Below are 17554 nucleotides of genomic sequence, written 5' to 3' on the forward strand. Positions count from 1 at the left end.
TCATGACCTCCATAAATGACCATTTAATGTAAATACACGAGTTCTGCTGGTAGGAAGCGAACGTCTCCTTAAAGTGTCTCCCGACACAATACGTGGGAAAGAAACAGCGACGAGTCGACACACACAACGGACCAAAGGACTTTTATTAAACTGAATTGCATCAAACAATGAACAGATTAATGACGTGTTTTTATCTCTGTGATCAGGATGAATGAAAGTTATTTAGAAACACAATCAGCTTTATTTGCCACATGGATGCTGAAGCACACATGGACAAAGAGATGGTGATATATATACAAATACTAATAACAAAATACAATGTAGTACAATTACAGTACATGATCCTGGGCTTTGTCAAAGGAGATGAATCGAGCAGCTATTGAACATCCTCACAGTCCTTATCTGCTCCATTCATCTTCTTTTACAAAGCCCAGGATCATGCCCCATGTGACATCCTCTGTCCTGAACAAGCCTCTGTGGGGAAAAGGAACCTCAGTGAGAACGTCAGAGGGTCCGTCTCCTGATGGACAGACGACGATGACGTCATGAGGACAGAATGAACAACGTAGAAGATGAACAACACATTGAGTTCATAAGACAGAGATGATTCAGATAATGTGAGTAGTAAGACACTGCAGGGACCATCACCCCCACATAGAACCACCACCACATAGAACCACCATCACATAGAACCACCACCACATAGAACCACCATCACATAGATCCACCATCACATAGAACCACCATCACATAGATCCACCATCACATAGAACCACCCCCACATAGAACCACCACCACATAGAACCACCATCACATAGAACCACCACCACATAGAACCACCATCACATAGATCCACCATCACATAGAACCACCACAACATAGATCCACCATCACATAGAACCACCACCACATAGAACCACCATCACATAGATCCACCATCACATAGAACCACCATCACATAGATCCACCATCACATAGAACCACCCCCACATAGAACCACCACCACATAGAACCACCATCACATAGAACCACCACCACATAGAACCACCATCACATAGATCCACCATCACATAGAACCACCATCACATAGAACCACCCCCACATAGAACCACCACCACATAGAACCACCATCACATAGATCCACCATCACATAGAACCACCCCCACATAGAACCACCACCACATAGAACCACCATCACATAGAACCACCACCACATAGAACCACCATCACATAGATCCACCATCACATAGAACCACCATCACATAGAACCACCCCCACATAGAACCACCACCACATAGAACCACCATCACATAGATCCACCATCACATAGAACCACCCCCACATAGAACCACCACCACATAGAACCACCATCACATAGAACCACCACCACATAGAACCACCATCACATAGATCCACCATCACATAGAACCACCATCACATAGAACCACCCCCACATAGAACCACCACCACATAGAACCACCATCACATAGAACCACCACCACATAGAACCACCATCACATAGATCCACCATCACATAGAACCACCATCACATAGATCCACCATCACATAGAACCACCCCCACATAGAACCACCCCCACATAGAACCACCCCCACGTAGAACCACCACAACATAGAACCACCACAACATAGAACCACCACCACATAGAACCACCACAACATAGATCCACCATCACATAGAACCACCATCACATAGATCCACCATCACATAGAACCACCCCCACATAGAACCACCACCACATAGAACCACCCCCACATAGAACCACCACCACATAGAACCACCCCCACGTAGAACCACCACCACATAGAACCACCACCACATAGAACCACCATCACATAGAAACACCACCACATAGATCCACCATCACATAGAACCTCCATCATAGAACCACCATCACATAGAACCTCCACCATAGAACCACCATCACATAGAACCTCCATCAGATAGAACCACCGTCAGATAGAACCACCGTCAGATAGAACCACTGTCAGATAGAACCACCGTCAGATAGAACCACCGTCAGATAGAACCACCGTCAGATAGAACCACCGTCAGATAGAACCACTGTCAGATAGAACCACCGTCAGATAGAACCACCGTCAGATAGAACCGCTGTCAGATAGAACCACCGTCAGATAGAACCACCGTCAGATAGAACCACTGTCAGATAGAACCACCGTCAGATAGAACCACTGTCAGATAGAACCACCGTCAGATAGAACCACTGTCAGATAGAACCGCTGTCAGATAGAACCACCATCAGATAGAAGGCGAGGGTGAGAAAGCACAAAAGCTCCTGGCAAGAAGCTGAATGAGTGATTAAAGAGAAGTGAATTATTATAGAGTGAGAGAGGAGCTCGACGTTTCCTAAAAGGTTTCTTGGTAGTCTAAGCCTGAGCCAGCCTAACTAACTAACTAACTAACTAACTAACCATGAGCGATATCCAGCAAGGTCAAAAGTCTTCACATTCATTAAGTATAGATACTTGGGTTTAAAAAGACTTCTGTACATACTGTCTTTGCACTTTGGATTTCAGTTTTGGTTCTAATTATTATAACGTGACAAAACGGACTCTAACAACAGTAATAATACTGACAACACGCTCAGAGCTCCAACCGGAGACTGCGTCAAGTCTTTGAAACCTTTGGTTGTAACTGTGTCGCTCTTCCTCCTGCAGGCAGCTCAGCGTGCTCGCGCTTTGTGGACTGATGACAAGAGTTCAGCAGAGCCTTGACACCAGCAGGGACGTGCCAGCGGCCCACGGAGCCCCGGCGCCGAACAGTCGTTTGTCTTGTGGATCAGTGAGCCGTCGTATTGATGCCGCTAAAATCAAAGCAACGACGGCGCCTCGGCTTCATTACGCCTCCAAATGTCCTCGCAGAGAGAGGCCCTGAGAATGAGCTGTGGAGGTAAGAGAGCATCACTTCATTGGCACTACACTCAATATCGGCACACGGATGATTAATGGGGGGGGGGGGGGTTATAGGAAGCTCAGAGGGGAGTGAAAGTGGGCAAATTGATAGCAAAAGAAATCATGAAAACTTTTATTCACACAGCACTTTTCAGTATTCTCGCGCACGGAGACGTCCTCTACACTGCTCACAAAATGCTATTCTGATCTCTGACAAACAACAACAGGGGGCCTGTCCTCCACACCGAACGTCTGGCGGTGTTTTTCGGGTCATGCAGCGTGAATGCTTTGGTCAGAGTAGGATTCCAACGCGGCGATGCCTCAGAGCTAACGCCGCTAACTACAGGTCACAGGATGACCACGTGTTTGACGGACAGGGAGCCAGAGGGCGGGTGCAACGATCCCTCCACCCTGCCGTTGGTTGGCTCGGCGTATGTCAGCAGGGGGGGGGCTCACGTGCACTACCGTACACACTCACATGCACAGAGACCCTAGTTGGCTGCTGCTGTATCAATGGTGCACATTGCTGCTGTGGTGGGTGGGGTGCTCCCTCCTCCGCCTGTGTCACCACCCTCATTAAAGGGGCACCGTGCGCCCCCCTTAGACAATCAAGCCGCCCTCACACACAAGCCACCTATAAATCACCTGGTGAAAATCAATGGGCTTTAGTTAGCTTGGGACTCATTGTGTCCTTGCAAAGGTGTGAGATGAATCGAGATGAAGTCAGAACAAAACAGGAACAACACACACAAAAACAGGAACAACATCCATGAAAACAGGAATAACATCCACCCAAACAGGAACAACATCCATGAAAACAGGAACAACATCCACCCAAACACGCACCCAAACAGGAACAACATCCACCCAAACCGGAACAGCATGCACCCAAACAGGAACAACATCCATGAAAACAGGAACAACATGCACCCAAACAGGAACAACATCCACCCAAACATCCACGAAAACAGGAACAACATCCAACCAAACATGCACCCAAACAGGAACAACATCCACCCAACAACAACAACATCCACGAAAACAGGAACAACATGCACCAAAACAGGAACAACATCCACCCAAATATGCACCCAAACAGGAACAACATACACCCAAACATGCACCCAAACAGGAACAACATCCACCCAACAACAACAACATCCACGAAAACAGGAACAACATGCACCAAAACAGGAACAACATCCACCCAAATATGCACCCAAACAGGAACAACATACACCCAACAACAACAACATCCACGAAAACAGGAACAACATGCACCCAAACAGGAACAACATCCACCCAAACATGCACCCAAACAGGAACAACATGCACCCAAAGGGCCGCTGGAGAAGCAGGACTCTGGTTGGACTGAGCTTCATGGTCGATGACCCGTGTTTATTCTGGAACAAAGCCCAGTGCAGCCACAGAGGGAACTAATCACAGATGTGGTTAAAGCACTAACTGGAGCCCCCGCAGAGACCCCCCACATCTCAGTCCTGTTTCTATAAGTCATAATTAAATATGTGTGTATTTTGACGTAATTCTGCTGTTGTGTCCATTGAGCATGAATACCTCGAGGTGTCGGCTGAGGCCGGAACCTCCTCCCCTGCAAAGCCCCCACCTGACTTCCTGTTCCTGCCCTACGAGGAATCCTCACCCACGTCTTCAGATGGCTGAGGGCTCTTCTGCTGGTTCGTAAAGGCATCGGTGAACAAACCTCGAGTTAAAGATGAAATGATCACACACAAACCTGTAAATCAGCATCACATGGAAAGAAGCTGGACAACCAGAAGAGACACAAACTGCAAAAAGCCTTTATTCCTCTTTTAGTCCCTGAAGTGAATGCATCTCACCTACTGGTGTTTAAATGACATAACAACCCAATTGATGGAATACATGAATAAAGTGTGTGTCCCTCTGAGACAAAGGGCCGTTTGTCCACCTGTACACCCTGAAGACACGTTACATTAGAAAAAGAAGTTATTCAGGTGGAGTTTATGTCACTACTTATATCGTGAAATACAAAACTACTCGTTCCTCCTCACTGAGAGCAAAACACTCGACTGGATCTCCACTCTTTGCTGTCCTGCTCCTAAATGGTGGAAGGAGGTCTCTGAAGACATCAGGACCACAGAGAGCCTTCACATCTTCAGACTAAAGACACACCTCTTCACACTCTACCTCCACTAACACACTAACTGTAGCACTTACATTGGACTTGTAACGTCACTCATCTATAGCAAATTGCTTAGAGGAAATTGCACGTTCTTGTTTCTTGTTCTCCTGAGTTCCCGTCCGCTAAATGACATGTAATGTGAAATGAACGATAGAGGAGACGACATTTCTCTCATTGTTTTATTAAAACATAGTTTTATTGAAGCGTGAACGGTGCCTGTGATAAAAGCTCTGTGCATTTTAAAGGGTTACGTCAGCTGAAATGTGATGGACACTTGGCAAAGACAATGTGGAGTGAGGCGGCGCGGCAGGAGACACCGTGTGTTTGCAGGAGTACGTACGGTCACAAAGGGTCTTCTGACAAAACATGAACCAACCTGCCGGTTTGTGAAACCGTTAAGGAAGCGAGTGATTGCTGCTGAATCAGCAGAGACGGAGCAGAGATGGAGACGTGCTGCTGGATTCAGATACAGAGCAGTAAGACTGGACTCTAAACATCTGCCTCTGGCGCGGCAGCATTGTGAGGACCCTCATCGGTCATCTGGGCTCGCTGTGAGGAGCATCGCGACCATCTGCGTCTGAATGAGGTTCCACGCGTTTCCAATAGTTACACACATGGCTGGAGTACTAGAGCAACAAAACGAGCAGCACGCGGATGCAAACATGCAGCTCTGCACAGGAACACGCGTCACACATTTCTTTGGAATACAAAATGTTTTTGTTATATAAAACGGAGCGGGGGGGAAGGCACATGCAGTGAAGCAGCTCTCCTCTTCACTTGTTCTTGGCGGCCAGAGGTTTGCGGCTGATCTTTTTACTCTTGTCGTTGCTCTTCTTCGGTGGTTCTGGGTTGGCCTGCATGTGTCTGCCGTAGAGACTGGGGAGGGAGAGGGGGGAGGGGGGGAGGGAGGGAGAGGAGAGTTTTCTGTCACCGATGTAAAAGTAAAACTTTGAATTCATTGGACGTCTGTTCAATCTAAACCGGGGGTCCCAACCCGTGGGCCGTGGACCGGTAACGGGCCGCAGCACAGAAAGGACATACGTGTTTTTTTGTGGAGAGTGTTTTGTTTTGAAAAAAGACGGATTCTCTCCAGACGTCGTCGCTCGTCCCTCTGCACAGGTTTACCAAGCGTTTCTTTCACCTTATACAATTGGCCACTACGGAAGCTCCGCCCCCAGCGGACACAGAGCCCCTCCCTCTGCGTGTTGTCAGCCAAGCTTCTCCTCGCTTTGCTCAAATAGCCGGGATTCCAACGTAGGATACAGAGCAACAACAAAGCATTTCTAAAGAAAGTCAACCAGATTGCTCCGTTAGAAAAGAATAATAATAATAAAATGTACAACCATCTTGTTAGAACAATGAAAAACATAAATATTTGGCAGTAGTAGTTTATTGTGGCTGTAATTGGACTGGAAATCTTTTAATAATAACAACAATGATGTGTATGAGCGCTCTCAGCCTGATGCTACTCCACCCTCAGGGTGGTTCTGTGGATGTGATGAAGGTTGTGAGGTGGTGACACATGCGTGTGTCAACCACCACATCACACGCTTCTCTGCAGACCAGCTCCACACACGGAAGATTTTTAAGTTGGACCGAACTTACTAATTGGGTTCAGTTAGTGGCCGTGTGGGTACCTGGTACCTGCGCCAGATTGGCTGAGTAGCAGTAAGGGGGCGGGGCTTAGCAACATGTGATTTGCACCCCCATTGCACCTCCGCCCTGCTGCACCTCCGCCCTGCTGCACCTCCGCCCTGCTGCACCTCCGCCCTACTGCACCTGCACCGCACCGCACAGATGTTAGATGGAGGAAAACTCATTTACGTGCCTTCCAGAAGTACAGAGACGCACACACACAAGCACACACACACACACACACACACACACACACACACACACACACACACACACACACGCAGGTCAGGACGGAGGCCAGTTGATCTCTTGGATCTCGCAGTGGCATCGGGTACCTCTGCTGCTCCTCCCGGCAGCTTATTTCCCAGAATGCTCTTCCCAGACGATGTCCGTATTTTTATGTGTAAATAGATACCACCACATGACATCATTCACAGCCTGATGGGAGGAGCCTCCACGCAGGGACACCTGTCCGTCAGAAGCTCCCCTCCACACAGGGACACCTGTCCGTCAGTAGCTCCCGTCCACACGGCGTCGTCCAGTGGGAGCAATCTGAGGGCACGTGTCTTGCCCAAGGGCACGCGGACTTTAGCAGAGCTGGCATTCTGGGGGATGGACGGACGGACGGACACAGACTTCTGTCCAGAGGGCAGAAGCCGGCGGTCTCATGTCCAGAGGACAGAAGCCGGCGGTCTCATGTCCAGCGGACAGAAGCCGGCGGTCTCATGTCCAGCGGACAGAAGCCGGCGGTCTCATGTCCAGCGGACAGAAGCCGGCGGTCTCATGTCCAGAGGACAGAAGCCGGCGGTCTCATGTCCAGAGGACAGAAGCCGGCGGTCTCATGTCCAGAGGAAAGAAGCCGGCGGTCTCAAGTCCAGAGGACAGCGGTCTCATGCCCAGAGGACAGAAGCTGGCGGTCTCATGCCCAGAGGACAGAAGCTGGCGGTCTCATGCCCAGAGGACAGAAGCCGGCAGTCTCATGCCCAGAGGACAGAAGCTGGCGGTCTCATGCCCAGAGGACAGAAGCTGGCGGTCTCATGTCCAGAGGACAGCGGTCTCGTGTCCAGAGGACAGAAGCCGGCGGTCTCATGCCCAGAGGACAGAAGCCGGCGGTCTCATGTCCAGCGGACAGAAGCCGGCGGTCTCATGTCCAGCGGACAGAAGCCGGCGGTCTCATGTCCAGCGGACAGAAGCCGGCGGTCTCATGTCCAGAGGACAGAAGCCGGCGGTCTCATGTCCAGAGGACAGAAGCCGGCGGTCTCATGTCCAGAGGACAGAAGCCGGCGGTCTCATGTCCAGAGGACAGAAGCCGGCGGTCTCATGTCCAGAGGACAGAAGCCGGCGGTCTCATGTCCAGAGGAAAGAAGCCGGCGGTCTCAAGTCCAGAGGACAGCGGTCTCATGCCCAGAGGACAGAAGCTGGCGGTCTCATGCCCAGAGGACAGAAGCTGGCGGTCTCATGCCCAGAGGACAGAAGCCGGCGGTCTCATGCCCAGAGGACAGAAGCTGGCGGTCTCATGCCCAGAGGACAGAAGCTGGCGGTCTCATGTCCAGAGGACAGCGGTCTCGTGTCCAGAGGACAGAAGCTGGTGGTCTCATGTCCAGAGGACAGCGGTCTCGTGTCCAGAGGACAGAAGCTGGTGGTCTCATGTCCAGAGGACAGCGGTCTCGTGTCCAGAGGACAGAGCTGGCGGTTGGAGCAGGACGGTGGTGGCCGTGATGATGGCGCACGCTCCGGTTTAAAAGCGAGGACATGCAGCAGTCGATGAGCTGTCAGGAGGAGCTCGTTGAGATAATTGTGGGTTCCCGGCGCTGATGGATGAGGAGCGCAGGAGGCCGAGGAGGGAGGAGGTGAAAGATCAGTCAGGGTGTCATAAAGCAGCAAAACAAATCAATGTGGACGGGGCAGAATAAAGCGGCCGGCCGATGACGGAGCGTTTACTCAAGAGTCAATGTTTATTCATCATTTGCAATCGTTTACGCGGCGGCCGGCGTGCCGACTGTGCGCTGCCGTTAATCTGACAGATGAGCGGACAGCGAGGACGGAAGGCTGAGGACCATGTGACCCAGAGGAGAGACGCTGGGCGGCTTCTCGTCCACCGCTGGTTTCCTCGGCTGTTGTGAGTCGTCTTCATCCCACTAGCAAGATAAGGCAGGACATCGTAGTCCTTCTCTTCCCTCCCTCTGTGTGCTGGAGAGGCCAGAGCTCAACCAGCCACAACCAGCGCAGACAGGCAGGCCGAACCATGACAGAACCCCCTTCATTATGCTTTCATACAGCCACGCAGAGCGCGAGCACCAGCCCAAGTTCAACCTAAAGATTTACCATGTGTGTGTGTGTCTGGTTAAGGCCAATTAAACGCAGGGCAGCGAATGGATTCAGTATCCCGATGTGTCTTTGTGGAGCTCTGCTATTCCACACGGCTTAATTAATCATGGAAAAGTTCGGTGTGCAGAGGAGGAAAGTTGCTATTTGTGTGTTAGAGTACAATACGCGCACGTGTGTGTGCATGTGTGATAAATGTGAAAGGGAGGCCAGAGGCCATTGATCTGATGGGCGGCCTTCCTCGTCCTCACCGGAGACGCACAGCAATTCAGCTTCAGGGAGGAGAGATCCCAGTATGCAAGTCCACATAAATAACCACTTCACCAGGGAATAGACGGGGCCGCCGGGGAGAGGGGACCGTTGACCACACTGCAGTGGTCAACAGTAGCACGTTGATCCGTGGGCTGCCAGTGAGCGGTGCCGTCGACACCCTTCAGACGCGTAAACCCAAAGGATTATGTCACAGTTTGATGCGTTCCTTGTTTTTGTGCCACTGGCTTTAGATCCGTTCCTCCCCACCATGTGTTCTCTGTGAAACGCTGGTCTTGATAAAAAGGGCCATTGGAATCATTGAGGAGGAAGCTGTGAGCTGCTGACCACACTGAATAAGTTAACGCATTCATTAAACAAGGCCGGCCGTTGAGCGTGTGTTGACAGTTTCTTTTAAAGTTGGAAATGAACATGCAGACGAACCGTGGGGGGGCTGCGTTGGCTTGGGAGGGGCTCCATCATGCTTCTCAACATGCCGCTCTTCAAACTCACATGAACTGAAAGAGAACAGAACTGGCGAAAGGTAGCGAATTCATTTTGAATCCTTTTCCCCCTGTGATTCTACAAAGGGAATCTAGTTCACAGTCGCTGCACGGTAAATCCCTCAGTGCTGGACCCCCCCTCTAACACGCCACCTGCTGCTGAACATGGATTATTGAGCAAGAAACCGGCAGCTAGTGTGGCAGCTACCGGCAGCTAGTGTGGCAGCTAGTGTGGCAGCTACCGGCAGCTAGTGTGGCAGCTAGTGTGGCAGCTACCGGCAGCTAGTGTGGCAGCTAGTGTGGCAGCTACCGGCAGCTAGTGTGGCAGCTACCGGCAGCTAGTGTGGCAGCTACCGGCTTAGCAACAATGGCTGCTGCAGGTTAGCATAAAAGCTGCACAACATCTCTGCTATCACAACAGGGAATACTCCTAAGAAGCAAACGCAAAGAACGACAACGGCTTACGACACTTTTGCTCTTCTCCCAACTGGCTTTGTTAAGACGTTGATTGACAGAATCAATCCGGTCAGTTCATCCAATCACCTGCCGGGTGAACCGCCGGTGCTTTTGGAAAAGTGCCCGTCCTTTTTCAAGCCGTTTTAAGTGACAGCTTGTCACACGGTTCTGTGTAGCAAACCAAGTGGGAGGTCAGGTGACCAACAGCCCTATTTGCTGTTGTGTCTACAATCCAAGGGGTTTAATAAGTGAGAGGAGTTCCTGAGCAGCAGAAAGGTGGGAGAAGAGGACCCGGGGCTGTGAATCTAATTAGACAGTAAGGGGGGGGGTTGAGAATGACATCCAGTGAGACGGACACAAATGTCTCCATGTCGCTGACAGGATGCTGTAGTGCGGAAGGAGACTAGTCCTTGTTGGGGAACAGCGGCTAGAAACACTCATTAAACCAATTCGTTAAACACACCAACCATGTGACGCTGCTCGGCCAATCAGAGGGAGCGAGGACGAGCAGTCGGAGAATACGACGGCCCTCATAGAGAGGAGGGATAGAGCGGGATCAACTGCCTGCTCCTTATGGACAGCAGACCGCCGCCTAGGACGCCGTCCCCCACCACTCGTGTTCAGTCTGCACAACGTGGCCGTCCAATCGGTGGCCCTGATCTCCTGATCTCACCTCCAAGCTGACCCACATGCCCACACAGGAGGTCCAAGGCATGGTTCCGCTTTTGTCGGAGGAAATGCGTAGATATGACGCTTCTACGAGCCGTCATTGGCGGGTTGGATTCACGGAGGGAGATCGCCGCTAACGCCGGCTTGCAAAGGAACAAATTCGTGGAGGAAAATACGGGACAAATGTGTCCTTGATGCAAAGCAGCAGTGTGGATGCACGGGGCAATAAAGTCTATGATCAATAAACAAACAAATAAATAGACGTGACTCTCCAGGTCGTCTTCAACAAAACACGTGACTCCACCTGTTGTTCTGGAGGTGAATCGCTCTGCAACACACGCAGGACTTTACAACCAGGAAGTGAAACCAGCGCGTCGACGCAGAAAGACGCGGCGGCCTTTAAGCTTCGTCAACAGCGTTACAAACAAACCCGTAGGACAGAGTCTAAGCTGCCATAACCCCAAAGGACCCGAGTGCCAGACTGAGGCCTTCGTGGTGTCCTTCAGATGGTCTCTGGAGGTCCTGCTCCTCTGAGGCCATGTTCCTGTCTGCCGACGCTCGCAGGAGAGAACGCAGAAAAACACCATTTCTCTACCGAGGAGAACTGTTGTTATTTCGTCCACATTCCAGATCCATCGCTTCCAGCTCGACAGAGATGCAGGTGCAAACAGATGTGTGTGTGTGTGTGCGTGTGTGTGTGTGTGCGTGTGTGTGTTCACAGAGCTAGAAGATCAAGGACATGTAGACAGGTGTAAATGAAGCCAAGGAGGATCTATTTGGGACTCAACACCTAAAGGAGAGCTGCTGCCAGCTGTCTGCGCGTCTTTCCCCCCTCAGGCGTCCTCACGGGGGGGGACATTACAGCTGGAGACATCAGTTAATGACTGGAGCAGTTATTGCTGAGCTAGTCTGTATGTACCAATGACATATATATATATATATATATATGTGTGTGTGTACATATTACATGTGTCTAATCGCATGTAATTCTATACACATGTAAATAGTCTGTGTGTGACCAGCTGTTGTGTGATGTGTGGTTGTTGTCGTCTGAACACACAGGACAAGTAGCTCTGACCGCTGGACGCCGCCCGCGTTCTGCTCGTTCCGGCGTGACTCCGGTCCGATGGAAGAGGGGGACGCAGGGCTCCATGTGCACCATCACGCGGGTGGTGTTAGTTCTGTTCTACTGGGATTGTTGGGGAGGGTCCACAGATACAACCAGCTGAGCGCCGGCTCGTCCCGCAGGCAAAGGGTTGGCGGTTCCATCCCCTCCGCGCTAGTCTGCCCTTGGGCAAGACACTTCACCCCACGTAGCTCCTGAATGTCCCGATGGACAGGTGTCTCTGTGGGGTAGCTCCTCCCACCCGGGTGGGGATGGGTGATGACAGGTGGTGCTAAAGACAAGCACGTACAGTCCCTTCAGCTTTTACTATTGACCAGACGTCTACTAGCTGTCCTTCATCCGGCCTGAGGACTGTGGAGAGCAGGGTGAGGACAGGGTGAGGACAGGGTGAGGACTGTGGAGAGCAGGGTGAGGACAGGGTGAGGACAGGGGACGGACAGGGTGAGGACAGGGTGAGGACTGTGGAGAGCAGGGTGAGGACAGGGTGAGGACAGGGTGAGGACAGGGTGAGGACGGATTTATATTGTGCTGTTCGTCAATAAATGACATAAATGAACGAAAAACGTCAAGTGACTGAACTAAAGAGAAGAGTAGATGGTCGGTGGGGACGGTGAGCTCAACATGCTTCCTCCATGTGGCCCCAGAGGGGCCCGGCTCACCGGATCAGACCAGCCAGACGTATGCGCGGTGCCTCCAGTCAGCCTGAGGTTCTGCCCGTACGAGTCACACAGGAGAATCAGACCAAGGAGCAGCTCTGCTCCAACAGGTGAGCAAGGACAGCAGCCGCCGCAGGGTGGAGGTGCACCACAGCTGCAATCAGCCCGCGGGGGGGCGGCCTCCTCTGGGGGGACACGAGGGACCAGAGACAAAGAGGCCTGCATACGGCTGCTGGACGCATCACGCATGAGCTGCTGTACGACACACACACACACACACACACACGCGCACGCACACGCGCACGCGCACGCACACCCACACGCACACGCACACACACACACACACAGCAGCGTGACGCATTCACAACAGAGAATTAGTAGCAGCCTCTCAATCTTCTCAGGGGAACCTCCTGCACGTTCTTCAGGGTTCAGCGCCGCTCAGTGAAAAGGCCGCTGGCTGAAGCCTTCAGCTCGTGTGTCTCACAGCGAGGGGGGGGGGGGGGGGGGGGGGCTGCTAGATCTCAGCAGTCGTGTCCCTCATCAAACCAATCAGAGCAGATCATATGCAGCGCGGAGACACCATGAGGAAGGTCTTCAGCGGACTGTCTGCTGGTGTCTTTCCATTGGCTGGATCACAGGTTGAAGGTCAGAGGGGGGGGGGGGGGGGGCCTTCACGGTAACGGTCGCATGGGACACGCGTGTGATGGAACGCGGCGGACGGTTGGCGTCGGCGCTACTTACTACTTGTATGTCTCCGAGCGGACGTATTCAAAGACGTGGGAGACGCCCAGCTGGAACTGGTCTGCGATGGGAGTGACCCAGGGGTTGTTCTCGGCCTTGAACACCTGCTTGGGGCCCGTCAGGTCCAGGTTACCTGCACACACACACACACACACACGTCATGGTACTTTTAGAAGATCCAACCAGGAGAACATCCTCCACTCGGGGTGGTCTTAAGGTCTCGTATGACAGCAGGAGACACCGAGGGACGTGAACTCCTTCCTACTATTCTATTCATTACTGCAGCCGGCCCCTGTGTGTGTGTGTGTGTGTGTGTGTGTGTGTGTTGGGGGGGGGGGGGCAGTACCTAGCTCGGGGGGCAGGACGGTCAGCCGGTTGCCCTGGATGTGAAGCTCTTTGAGTTGAGCCAAGTCCCCGATGTCTTTAGGCAGCGAGATGAGGTCGTTGTCCCTCAGACTCAGCTGGACATGAGGAGGGAAGAAGACAACAGCACATGTGTGGGGGGAGGACACGTCCTTTGTCTCCTATGGGCCTGGACCTCCTGGTAGGGTCACGGGGGGCGGTGGACTTACTATCTGAAGCTTGGCCAGCTTCCCGATGTCGGCGGGCAGAGCCTCGAAGTCGTTGTCGCTCAGATAGAGAGCGCGAAGAGTCGCTGCAAACAAGAAGAGCGTTACAGCGCCGCGGGGGGGGCGCCGGGGGGGGGGGATCAGAATCATTACTCACTGAGGTAGAAGAAGTTCCCAGGGAGGGAGTTCTGGTTCAGGTTGTTGTAGGTCAGGTCCAGAACTTCCAGAGCGGGTAAAGAACCAAATCCTCTGGGCAAGCCGCTGAGACGGTTCATCCTGTCCTCACACACACACACACACGCACACACACCAGAATATTTACACAAGATGTACAACCATCTTCTTTGAGGTGACCTGCTTGGGCAGCAGCTCGTGACTAACGCTGCGCCGCTACCAGGAGGTCAGGGAGCATGCGACGCTGTGCCCAATAGACGCTGTGCCCACTAGACGCTGTGCCCAATAGACGCTGTGCCCAATAGCACGCGAGGCTGGAGGATCTTCTCCGAACCCTTTTTATGGTCATTCGTATCCTGCTAACATGTGTTAGGGTGCTTCAGTTATTACTACCACAGGTTCACACTTGTGCCCTGCTGGTGTCCTCGTGTTGGTGGACATCATGAGTGTGTACCAGAGACACCATGCGTGTGTCCACACATGGAAGACAGACTATTCTACTCCAACTCTGTGTTGGACAAATGACATTAAGCCCCCACAAGGTTGCACACACACACACACACACACACACACACACACACACACACACACAGGAAGAATAAACAGGATGCAAAGTGAATGCGCGGGCTGAATAGCAGTGTGAGGCTTACACCCTCAGACCATGTTTGTCTGTCAACACACAGCCGGCTGCCCTCCTAATCCTCACGTCTCCACACACACACACACACACACACACACACACACACACACAACAGCTGGGCAACGGAACCTCCACCAGCTGCTCGTCACACACACACACTTTTCAAGATGCTTTGAAGACTAAAGATGACACAACAATGCCGGAGGAAGGAGGTGGGATACGTATGTGAACACAGTGGGATTAACGCTGTGGACCTCAGGGACAAAGAACCGCCCAGAGGAACCGGTTCAGGTTCCCCAATGCGTGTGTGTGTGTGTGTGAGGGAACCAACCCGAGGTTGAGGTGTTTCAGCTTCTGCAGACTGCTGATCTGAGTGGGCAGCTCTTCAATCTGGTTGTTGAACATGTTCAGAACCTCCAGGTTCTTCAGCTCAGACACGTTAGGAGGCACCGCTGTAGGACACACAGAGGAGAACATCATCCACTGGCAGCAAAGGAGGAGCGCTACATCAGCTACACCCGAGGACACCCGACCGGACCGATGTCCTTCTACTCAGAGCAGCGGGTGGGACTCTGTGTGCATATGTATATATATAATGTATATAAATATATATATTATAAAGATATATATATATGTATATATGAATCTCACTGTCCCCCACAGGTCAATCCACGCAGCAGCACCACCTCCTGTCCAGTGTGTAGTGCACCACCTGAGGGGATTTCCACGCGGAGGCCTGCGGGTGAGTGGCCTGCTCAGGGCGGACATTGGGACTACGTCCTACATGTGGTTGTACAGCCTGCTGACTGACGGACTGAAGGGTCACCGCGATGCTGCAGGAGACTCCAACGATGTGGTCTGTGTCTAATCATCTCCAGCAGCAGATCAGGAGACGCGTCACGGAGTTTTAGCTCCCGGTGGGGATCAGGAAGTGTGCAGCAGGAATGACACTACATCCCTGGTAGCACGTTTAGTATTAGTATCACAGAAGAGCTTCCAGTCGTCTGTGTGTGTTGTGACCTCTGCTGGTCACCATGAACCACCAACATGTGCATAAACTGGGACTGTACGACACACATACAACTTTACCCGTAGAATTATTTCAATATAAATATTTTTAATTTACTAATCATTTTAAAAGCCTTCTGGGAAAATGACAAAGTGAAAGCTTTCATATGTTCTGACGGTATATATATATATATATATATATATATATATATATACACCTTGTGAAGCTTGCTAAAGCACTCATGAGGCACAGAATTCTAGGAACTCGTTGAGACGGGAATGACCCCGAGGTCCAACGGGCCGGCCGGGTCTCATGAGGCATGAAGATCTCTTGGAACGACTGGCGGGGCTCACCTGTGAGCTTGTTGTGGCTGAGGACCAGCTGGGTGATGTTGGACAGGGTGACTGGAAGGACAGAGGACAGCAAGTCAACAGCAGGTCTTGATCTGATGTCCGAGCAGCGAGCTGCTGCCTTTCAGGTGACTCAAGTATCCAAATCAAACTGTCACTCATGCTGGAAGCTGTGGATTCACAGACTGACTCCGCGAGGAGGAGACCGCTGCAGGCTGACGGGGCGGGGCTCCTCCCTCCTACGTCATCGTCACGAGGCCCCGCCCTAAGGCTTATAGTCAGACAACTGGTGCCTACCGGAAGCTAACCGAGCCTAACGGGACCTAACCGAGCCTACCGGGACCTACTAGAACCTAACGGGACCTAACCGAGCCAAACGGGACCTAACCGAGCCTAACGGGACCTAACAGGACCTAACGGGACCTAACCGAGCCTAACGGGACCTAACAGGACCTACCGGAAGCTAACCGAGCCTAACGGGACCTAACAGGACCTACCGGAAGCTAACCGAGCCAAACGGGACCTTACAGGACTTAACGGAGCCGGGTCCCGCCGGGTCCCGCCGGGTCTCGCAGCGGCCTAACGTCACTCACACAGCCCGGGGACGTCCAGCATGTTGGAGATGCCTCTGTCACACATCTCCACCTCGGGCAGGTTCTTGTCTCGACTCTCCTCCACGATCTTCTTCAGAGACTTGGACATCTTCCTGAAACAGCGTGAGGTCAGAGGTCACCCGAGGAGCCGCCATTGGTCGGCTACATGCGACGGGAAGGAGGCTTACCGTGTCAACGACCACTAGCAGACCACACGTTACGCTCGTTGGTTCCGACAGAGACTCTCCCGCAGCAGCCGCCCTCACCGGAAGTCTGTGTGGCCGCCTGCGGGCCATAATAGGCTACTTCCGGTTGCCTCGGCTCAGCCGCGCCTCTGTGTCAAAATAAGAGCTTCCAAAGGTCCACCGCTTCAAACCGCCCGAGGTTTCACTTATTTCCCGGCGATTTATCCCCGTAGTCCTTTATTATTTCGTCACATCTTACTCCAGCACATGCGGCGTGCATATTGCTCGTTTGATACTTGTTTTGTACTGGAAAAAAAAAGTAATAAAGATTTGTACAAAATAGAAAAGGACGACTAAGAAAAGTACTTCCGGCTTGAATGTTTACCTTCACGTAAGGGATGACGGTTTAAACCTGTAACGCTTTCTAATCATATGTGGACAGCCAGGGTGTTCATCACTTCACCACCATCCTACCGCCTCCCTCCACCTCCACCTCCACCTATCCGCAGCATCTCCTTCAGCGCTCTTATTTTGTGAACTTGTTCAAGCCAGTAACGCCCCCTT

General features: G+C 52.0%; 2 protein-coding genes across 5 annotated transcripts in view; one reads left to right on the top strand and one right to left on the bottom strand.

Moving 5' to 3' along the window:
• Positions 1 to 17554, top strand: part of LOC144390244 (protein NLRC3-like) — a 111842-nt gene that overhangs the window by 67405 nt on the left and 26883 nt on the right. The gene's annotated exons all lie outside the window — the stretch shown is intronic.
• rsu1 (Ras suppressor protein 1) lies at positions 5276 to 17101 on the bottom strand. Of its 4 annotated transcripts, none has more exons than XM_078096819.1 (9): positions 16994 to 17101; positions 16806 to 16914; positions 16216 to 16266; positions 15185 to 15305; positions 14197 to 14315; positions 14043 to 14125; positions 13817 to 13931; positions 13471 to 13603; positions 5276 to 5986 (listed from the first exon to the last, which is right to left on the bottom strand). In XM_078096819.1, exons 1-9 carry the CDS (start codon positions 17099 to 17101, stop codon positions 5884 to 5886), a joined length of 942 nt encoding a protein of 313 aa, XP_077952945.1. In that variant the 3' UTR covers positions 5276 to 5883. The 4 variants fall into 4 exon arrangements, with proteins under 4 accessions (XP_077952945.1, XP_040022582.2, XP_077952946.1 ...); XM_040166648.2 differs by having other exon boundaries at positions 16806 to 16918; positions 16994 to 17082; XM_078096820.1 differs by lacking the exon at positions 16216 to 16266.

Source organism: Gasterosteus aculeatus, chromosome 21 (assembly GCF_964276395.1).
Source record: "Gasterosteus aculeatus chromosome 21, fGasAcu3.hap1.1, whole genome shotgun sequence".
In the NCBI taxonomy this organism is placed as follows: Eukaryota; Metazoa; Chordata; class Actinopteri; order Perciformes; family Gasterosteidae; genus Gasterosteus; species Gasterosteus aculeatus.

What these genes read in the sequence shown, in the direction of transcription:
- rsu1 (XM_078096819.1), bottom strand. Translation starts at nt 17,101, where the DNA reads ATGGCCCGCAGGCGGCCACACAGACTTCCGGTGAGGGCGGCTGCTGCG. An exon ending in TGCTAGTGGTCGTTGACACG is followed by an intron (nt 16,915 to 16,993) that starts GTAAGCCTCCTT and finishes TGTTTCAGGAAG; the next exon opens with ATGTCCAAGTCTCTGAAGAA. An exon ending in CAGCCACAACAAGCTCACAG is followed by an intron (nt 15,306 to 16,215) that starts GTGAGCCCCGCC and finishes TGTGTCCTACAG; the next exon opens with CGGTGCCTCCTAACGTGTCT.